A 9,797-nucleotide genomic window follows, 5' to 3' on the forward strand; every position below is an offset into this window, starting at 1 on the left:
AACTAGAGCCCAGATACAGATCCCCTGTAAAGACCTTGTCTCAGAGGAGCACCAGGACAAGACCACAGGAAACAGATGATTCTTCTGCACAATCTGACTTTGCTGCAGTCTGGAATTGAACTACTGGTTTCGTCTGGTCAGAGGAGAACTGACCCCAACTGAGCCTGGTTTCTCCCAAGGTTTTCTTCTCCATTCTGTCACCGATGGAGTTTCGGTTCCTTGCCGCTGTCGCCTCTGGCTTGCTTAGTTGGGGACACTTTATCTACAGCAGCGGTTCCCAAACTTTTTTTCCTGCGCACCCCCTTCTATGTCCCAACCGGGTTGGCGCACCCCAATCCCCACTTTCTAAAAAAACGCAACAAAGCATCATCTCAACCCGCAGCCCGTCATGAATTCAAATGCGGCCCACCATGCTGAACACAATTAATTATTATATATATAGGCCTATATATATATATATATATATATTTTTTTTTTTTTTTTTTTTTTTTTTTTTCAGTTTAACAAAACATTTTTTTACATTAATTTAAAAATGTACTTAAGAAATATAAGCTATAGCTTAATGTTTTTTTTATTTTTTATGTTCAATTATTTTTTGTTTCGTATATTTATTTTCAGACATGAGCAGACAGACCTACTCACATAACATTACGCATTTAACGAACACATACAAGCGCCCGCTTTGGCAGAATTCAATTCAAATAGTCATCTACAGCCATTATAGTTCGGTAAAATTGAGAATCAGAATGGACAAATTTGTTTTTAAGGGAGAAAAAAAAAAGAAATGTGTAAAATGCCAGCGAATGAACACATAGAAAAAAAAAATCAGTCGCAGTATCAGTAGTGAAGGAGAGTGTTGGATTTTCGGTTTGCCCCGCAACTTACTTGAAGTTCAAGCAAATGGAAACACCATATATTACGTAGCAATCATCCTTAATTGAAGAAATGTGGCAAAAACATCTCTGGACCCCTCTCCTCCTGACTAACAACTTTATCATAAGATGTCCCACTTGACAATTTCCCTGATTTCAGCCAGTTAAACATATTTATTATATATATTATGGAATGAATGAAACGAGTTGGCACGCATATAGCCTAGCCTGCAGTACATAAAAGAAGAAAAGTGAGTTTCCATCGAAAACTAATAAATTATAGTTTTTTATTTAAAATTAAAGCGATTACAAAGTAAATGTTTTCTGTTCATGTATTTACTGTATGGAAAAATCCCACTTAAAAAAACAGACCGCCATTAAATTTTTAATCTCGCGCACCCCCTGGTGGCAGCTCGCGTACCGCGCACCACACTTTGGGAATCCCTGATCTACAGAATTCAATGATGAACTGCCTTTAAAGCTGCAGTAGGTAACTTTTGTAAAAATATATTTTTTACATATTTGTTAAACCTGTCATTATGTCCTGACAGTAGAATATGAGACAGATAATCTGTGTATAAATCAATCTCCTCTGGCTCCTCCCAGTGTCCTATTGCCATTTGCAGAAACTCCATCGCTCCCGGTAAGAAACAACCAATCAGAGCTGCGCTCCGTAACTTTGTTTGTGTTCAAAATGTAGAGAAATGTATATAATAAGCGAGTACACCATGAATCCATTTTCCAAACCATGTTTTTAGCTTGTCCTGAATCACTAGCCCTTTAACTGCCCGCTCAACCAAATGGTTGATTTGTCACTTTATGGTAAACGTAGAAAAGCTAAACTAATGTTTTCAGATAATCCTTTCTGCTGTCAGAATGTACTATTTGCTGAGAAATATAACTTTCTGATCATTCATTATAGTTCATATTTTCTGATTTCCATAGTATGTGTATGAATTCCGGTACTTTTGCCATAAAGTGACATATCAACCATTTGGTAGAGGCCGATATTTTAAAAATTATGGGACATGTTGAAAAAAAATACATTGAGTGTGGTAACTAATGACATAAGGAGATAAGAAATGCAAACAAAAAAAATTTCAAATGCTTTTTTCTTGGTGGGGCAGTTAAAGGGCTAGGGTGCACCTATAATAAGTGTTTATATTCGGACTATTTTAGATTGCTTCGGGGGTACCGCGGCGGAGTAACCCAGTACCTTTGTGATTCTTCATAGACATAAACAGAGAGAAGTAGATCCGGCTACGATGTTCTTCCGCAAGCAGTTCTGTTTATTAACCGCTAGAGCGTCAAAAGATACCAACTGCAGCTTTAACTATCATTCTGCATTATTGACATACTGTTTTCCTAATGAATGTTGTTCAGTTGCTTTGATTCAATGTATTTTGTGTAAAGTGCTTTATAAATAAAGTAAACTTAACTTGACGTAACTGAGCTGGATGATTGATTGGATGATTTGCTTTTTTGCTAGAGAAGTCGTGGCCTAGTGGTTAGAGGGTTTGATTCCTAACCCTGGGGTTGTGGGTTTGAGTCTTGGGCCGGTAATACCACGACTGAGGTGTCCTTGAGCAAGGCACTGAACCCCAACTGCTCCCCGGGTGATGCTCACTGCTGTGTGTCTGTGTGCGCACTTTAGATGGGTTACATGCAGAGCACGAATTTTGAGTATGGGTCACCATCGCTGGCTATATGTCATGTCACTTTCACTTTATTAACACACTATTTTCCTATTTAATGCTGTCCAGTTGCTTGGTTATTATCTGTATTGTTAAAAGCATTTAAAGATGAGTTTAAAGCATCCTCTATTTCTTATCTAATAGTCACTTCAAGTTTTTAGAGTAATGAGTAAAGAGTAATGTTTATGGACAATAAGCACCTCCACAAACTTCATGAACATCATGTGTCTGATGATTATCTGCTGTATTTCCTGTAGAATGAAGCGAGTCTCACCCAGAACCCTGGACACCAGGCACAGGACGATGGTGATGCTCACAAAGGTCCAGTTCCAGGTGTGCGGCCCAGCCACCGTCGACACGCCCAGGAAGATGAAGATCAGGGTCTCGCTCACGCTGCTCCACATCTTCAGGAAGTACTTGATGGTGGTGTAGGATTTGTGGGAGATGTTGGCCTCCACATAGGGCCGCATGACCACACCGCACGCTATGAGCCTGTGAACAGACACAGCATGAGCATCTGAGACGAGAACCAGAGCGACGGGTCAGAGACACTCACGCCATGATGCCGGACAGGTGGAAGACCTCGGCCGACAGGTACGCCATGTAGCTGTAGAGGAAGACGAAGAGGGGCTCGATCACACGCGTGTGCGACGTGAAGCGTGAGGTGAAGGCCGCCAGCACTCCGTACACGCCTCCCACCATCACTCCACCCAGAGCCACCACGAAAAAACACACCACGCCCAGAAACACGTCACCCACCGTCACCTCGCCCGCGTGAGCAAACTCCTCGAACAAATGATACAGGACCTGAAGGAAACACACACACTTAGGTCACACAGAAACAACAACAACCTGTTGACACATTCACAGAGATCAGTGACATTATTGAAACACTGTATTATTCATGTCAGGCCAGTAGATGGCGCTGTCATTTTGTAAATAAACACTGCATGTCTACACATTCCTATAGATCGAACACACACACACACATATACATACATACATACATACATACATACATACATACATATATATATATATATATATATATATATATATATATATATATATATATATATATATATATTTCATGTACACATTAAATACACATACATGATGTCACGGTTTTCACACAATCACATTTTCAAAGTTTTCTAATTCAATTCAATTTGTGTAGCACTTTTTACAATACGCCATCATTTCAAAGCAGCTTTGCAGAAAATGGAAGTGTCTACATTACACAAATATCATAAGATTGTTTTCAAAAACGTGCACTTTGAAACCTATTTTCAAAATTTTGCTTTTCCAGTCCCCAAAAACACGATTGTCGTGTAAATAATTGGCAAAAATGCAAAAGCAAAAAAGTTAAGTTTTCAGGTCAATTAATAATTATTTAAATAAGTTTCAAGTTATTCAAGTTATTCTGTGCACAAATACTTGGGAAATATATAACCACCTGAACCAGTGTTGCCCAAGTCCGCAATTGTTTTTCATGTCCGCAGGTCGAAGAAACCCCAATCCCAATAATGTGATATTTAGCCCCTAAAATGCAAATTTTGCCAAGGCAACCCTGCCAAAAAACATGTATTTTAACCCCGGGGTGAAATTTGTCTCGGGGAACCCCCTGGAAGCGGGATTGGACTAGTTTTAAGAAGCAACTGGGCAGGCTTTGTTGTGAAAACCTGGCAACCCTGATCTGAACGCACGTGCTGGAGATATACTACTAATTACAGGAGCGCCTTTACTGATCAGATGCGCATGAAAATCGCATTAAATTTTTTGCACAGCCCTAATAACCACAATGTAATTTATAATTATTATAATTTAAAATGCAATCTTCACAAAATCCAGGTTTTCTGTGTTTGTTTGTAGGGCTCCACTATTTGGCCAACATTTTGTGATTATATATTATTACTGTAATTCCGACTTTTACTGAATAAAAAAATACTAAATAAAACAAAACAAAATATTACTTGGAATTCCAACATAAAATAAATCAAGTATTTAAGAAAAATTATATTATAATAAATTGCAGAAAAATAATAAACAATAATAATAACAAAATGTATTTCACATACAGTGTGAAATGTGCAGTGTAAAGCTGCAATACTTAAATACTGCAAGTCTTAAAAAGACTTTTATTTTGATGGAAATCCACAGGAAAAAAAATCGCTTCATTTTCAATTTTTGAAGATGTGTAAAATGTGCATTAAATTGACTCAAACTCAGAGTGGATGCAGATGGAGTTCATGTGAATCATTTACTGTGAATCGAGTCGCTGTGAATAATTTACAGTGAATCGAGTCACTATGAATCATTTACTGTGAATCGAGTCGCTGTGAATCATTTACTGTGAATCGACATGTGTGAATCATTTACTGTGAATCGAGTCACTGTGAATCATTTACTGTGAATCGATTCGCTGTTAATCATTTATAGTTAATTGAGTCGCTGTGAATCATTTACTGTGAATCGAGTCACTGTGAATTATTTACTGTGAATCATTTACTGTGAATCGAGTCACTGTGAATCGAGTCACTGTGAATCATTTACTGTGAATCGAGTCATTGTGAATCATTTACTGTGAATCGATTCGCTGTTAATCATTTATAGTGAATCGAGTCGCTGTGAATCATTTACTGTGAATCGAGTCGCTGTGAATCATTTACTTTGAATCGAGTCGCTGTGAATCATTTACTTTGAATCGAGTCACTGTGAATCATTTACTTTGAATCGAGTCACTGTGAATCATTTACTGTGAATCGAGTCGCTGTGAATCATTTACTTTGAATCGAGTCGCTGTGAGACGCTGAAAACACCAGACCATGAGCTGCTTGTGTGTAAATGAACAAGGTGCCCTTCACTTTGAAACACACAGCTTCTGAGATTTAATAATCAGTTTTACTCTGATTAACCTTCATGGAGCTGATGCCTGATGTAATGTCTGTGATGTTTCTCACCACAGTCACAGCGTCGTTCAGCAGAGACTCTCCGAACACCAGGATGTGCAGCAGCTCGTTGATGTGGATCTCCTCGAAGACGGCGAGAACGGCCACCGGATCCACGGCGGACACGATGGAGCCGAACAGCAGGCAGGACAGCAGGTCAACAGACGCCAGGCGGCCAGCCTCCAGACGACAGGCTCCGTACAGCACCGCTCCCATGAAGAAGACGTTCCACAGCGTCCCCAGCACCGCGAAGGTCAGGATGGTGCCGGCGTTCTCGGTGAAGGGCCGGATGGGCAGGAAGTAGCCAGCGTCCAGGATGATGGGCGGCAGCAGGCACAGGAAGAAGAGCTGTGAGTCGAGCACCGGTGGGTTCTTCCCCATCACTCGGATCAGACCCCCCACCAACAGCCCCACCACTATCAGCAGACAGCTCTCAGGAACCACACCAGACAGAACCGGGAGCAGGTGGAAGCCTGAGCCACAAACACACGCCTCACTGAGAAACTAACTCAAGCACACGCCTCTTCTCTCAAATCAAACTTCCTTGACTGTAATTTTCGATTTTCTTAATATTGTTTCTGAAGAAAGTAAATAGGACTGATGACGAACACCATACATGTTAAATGTCATGGATATATTTATTTACTGAGTAATACTCTATTCTTTTGTCAAAATGACAATCTTCATCTGAGATTTAGGCCCAATCCCAATTTTACCCCTTAGCCCTTCCCCCTATCCCTCCGTTTCGCGCGTTCACGTGAAGGGGTAGGGGTGTCTCGATTCTCTTTTGGTTGAGGGGTAGGGGTAAGGGGAAGGGCCAAATAGCCCTTCAAACGAAGGTTTTTCGGGACCACACTTCAGATGAAGGGGTATGAATTATCTCGGCAACATGGCTACTACAGCGAACCAAAAGACCCATAAATTTAAGCTTTTTTGGCATAAATAAAGAATTTAACGAAAACTAACCATTTGTTTTATGTAATATTCAATTGTGAGTTCATATAACGGTCATGTTACTCAAAGAAATGTTTGCAAAAAATTGCTGATATTTGCTAACGTCATATCATTACAGACTGCCACAGCATATGTCTGATCAGGGCGATAACTGCCATAGACTAATCCCCTCAATAATTACAAATCGCTAAACCATTTTCTCAAATATTACCTATTCGTGAGAGAGAGAGAGAGAGAGAGAGAGAGAGATGGAAGTTGCGTGTATTCGCATCTGTGCGTTAATCTTTTTCGAGTGAGTTTACAGCGATTGTATCCTCTCGTCGCTGGAAAATATAATGTAGCGATTCAGTATTTAAACTGTATTTAATAAAAGTCGTGGGGCAGCGTTGACAAGTTTATTTTCTCCTGGATGTGTGAGCTGCGCGATTTACGATATGTCATGTCATATGTGTCAGTAAACAGCTCATTAATACAGAAGGATAATTAAAGGCTCTAATGCACACCAGTATATGTGTGTATTGTAAGAGATAGACGACGAATGATGGCGTGTGACGTCATGGTAGTGGTGTCCCAATCCTTAGGGGAATATTTTCTCCCATACCCCTTGACACTCTGTTTCAAGGGACAAGGGGAAAGGTGTAGGCGGAGGGGTAGGGGAAGGGGTATAAAATAGAATTGGGATTGGGCCTTAGAGCCAAATTACAGAAGGGTAAGATGACTTCAGAAAGATGACAGCATCATTATGATATTTTCACAGAGATTGGCAGCTCTATTAAAGTTTGCATGCCTGTAAATCAAATATTGTTAAATATTCCTTAAAGGGGTCATTTATGGAAGTAATTGTTCCTTTCTCTTTGGAGCTCTTGGTGCATGAAGAAGATCTGTAAAGTTGCAAAGACTAAAGTCTCAAACCTTAAGAGATATTCTCTATTAAAGTTAAGACTCTGCCACGCCCCCTAAACACCTTGTTTAGACACGCCCCCACATGTCTACATCACTATGTGCAAATATCTGCGTAATGCTGCCCAAATGTTCATACAAAGAAAGAATGCATGGTTTTAGTAACACAGTTAGTGTTAAAGCAGTCATGTCAGGGAGTGCTTGTGGTGTTCGGCCAATCACAGTGCACTGGGTCAGTCAGCCAATCAGAGCAGACTGCGCTTGTCATAGAGGACCTACAATAATGAACAGTATTTGAAAAATAATGTACATTAGTTAATGGAATTCTACCCATGTTCAAATGTCAAAATGGTCATTATGAATGTGGTTTTGTGTTCATCTAATCATAATTTATGGACTGGACTCGTCTCAAAGATGAAGATACTACAAGAAATGTTTCTTAAGAAACAAAACTTAAAATCTTATTACGATACATTAAAAACTTCTTTAGTTACAGCCATGCAAAATTTACGAAAGAAATACAACAAGAGCTTTTTTTCCATTTTCTAATGGTCACCATTGTCATATAAAGCAACAGACTCCTGAAGAGATCCCGTCTGTGTGAGAATAACACAATGATGCTGCAATCTTTTTGAGGTTGACACAGGCAACCGTTTTTCTCGAACAAAACTGTCAAACAAGCAAATAAACACTGACAGAGACGGGTCTGATATCTGGCTCTACCCACAATCCTGTGCAGCTCTGTTGACATGACAAACACACAGCGGCACATGCAGGTGTGTGTGCAGGCTTCAGTCTGACGGCAGGTTCCTGTTCTATATGAGATTGTGGGTAAATATGAATCATATCTGTGTATGATTAACTTGTAATCTGTTTAAGTGCATGAGCTGCACGCAGTGAAGGACAAACATCATCTCCCGTTCCCTCACTAACGTCCAGAAGCATCCCATGATGCACCTCATGAGCTTCCAGAGAGATCCGAGCTGTGATCCAGACCCAGAGGAAGCTCAGATCTCACATACTCTAATGAGGGGTCTTCAGTCACTGGGGGGTCCTAAACGGAGGTCTCCATGGGTACAGAAGATTATAAAACATATAGATTGACTACATAATATATATATATATATATATATATATATATATATATATATATATATATTTTTTTTTTTTTTTTTTTTTTTTTGAAAATGTAAAAATGCAGAACGTTTTCTGTAAGGTTTAGGTCGATAGAAAATACAGTTTGTAAAGTATAAAAACCGTTATATCTATGGAGTCTCCACAAGGACAGTGAACCAGTGTGTGTGTGTGTGTGTCATCTCTATCTCCTCACACACACTCAGCTCAGTGCAGCTGGACTCTCTGATAAACTGATGATGTCAGAGAGAAACAGAAACACAAGCAGCCTAAAGAAGAACCGACACTCTCTCCTCAAACACAAACAGTAATAATACTCCAGATGAACAGCAATCACAAGACTGAGATGAATGCAGCTGTGTGTAAGAACAGTGATGTGCTTCTCACCCAGTTTCATGAGTGACGCGAGCAGAATCCACAGCGAGACCTCGAACGGCATCTGAACATAATCATAATTAATCGATAGGACTGGAAACCCTGTCTGACCACGAGGATCCGAGCGATTCTGACCAGCACACACCAGTCCACAACACCAGCCGAGCAGCAGCAGCATCTTCATCCTCATCCTCATCTTCAACATCACTGGCAGCGCTTCACTCTCGGACACGAAAGAGCCGCTAAACTTCAACTCCAGCGAGACTCGTATCGCGATGTTTGAGCATGACAGCACGAGATCACACACACACACACACACACACACACATACACTGGTGTGATGGTTTTTATTCTGTACAAACTGTATTTTACATAGCCCTACACCTTGCAGAAAATCTTCTGCATTTTAACATTCTCAAAAAAAGGACCCCACAGATACTCAAGAGCCCATGAGTGTGTGTGTGTATTCAGGTTTAAGTCCCCACCAGTGTAGAAAAACCTGTACACACACACACACACACACTGTAGCGTGTCGTTCACTTGTAAGTTTTTCCAGCACTCAGATATAAACCAGCCTCGTGGTCAGACTCATTCATCGATTTCTTTGTACCTCATCTTTTCCCCTTTCATTTGTGACCTGTTTGTTCGCATTTTTAAACTTAAGCAACTCTCTGCAGATCTTTTCTGTTCTAACAGGCCTGATAATGATAATGATATGTGAAGCCCCGCCCCCAGGGTTGCCAGATCCCGCGCAAAAGTTCAATTTTAAAGTGATAGATTTTTATTGCCATGTCAATCAAGGTTGATAAGGACCATTTTTAACTTTAAAAGAAAGATGAGAAAATAATTAAGTGTCCGACTTCACATCTCTGCTACAAATTTAGAATTAAAAATTAGACATTTCTAACATTTCTAATGTG

At 40.1% G+C, this 9,797-nt stretch overlaps 1 protein-coding gene across 1 annotated transcript in view; it reads right to left on the minus strand.

The window, feature by feature from the left end:
- slc9a1b (solute carrier family 9 member A1b) overlaps positions 1-9,221 on the minus strand; it is a 19,601-nt gene extending 10,380 nt beyond the window's left edge. The window contains exons 1-4 of the mRNA XM_026232331.1: positions 8,890-9,221; positions 5,527-5,987; positions 3,123-3,373; positions 2,841-3,058 (exon numbers count right to left, since the gene is read on the minus strand). Of these exons, the coding sequence (XP_026088116.1) occupies positions 2,841-3,058; positions 3,123-3,373; positions 5,527-5,987; positions 8,890-9,082 (1,123 nt within the window). The 5' untranslated portion in view covers positions 9,083-9,221. The remainder of the gene's footprint in view (positions 1-2,840; positions 3,059-3,122; positions 3,374-5,526; positions 5,988-8,889) is intronic.
- Between the last annotated feature and the right edge of the window lie 576 nt (positions 9,222-9,797).

The sequence above is a fragment of the Carassius auratus genome, chromosome 44 (assembly GCF_003368295.1).
Source record: "Carassius auratus strain Wakin chromosome 44, ASM336829v1, whole genome shotgun sequence".
Taxonomy (NCBI): domain Eukaryota; kingdom Metazoa; phylum Chordata; class Actinopteri; order Cypriniformes; family Cyprinidae; genus Carassius; species Carassius auratus.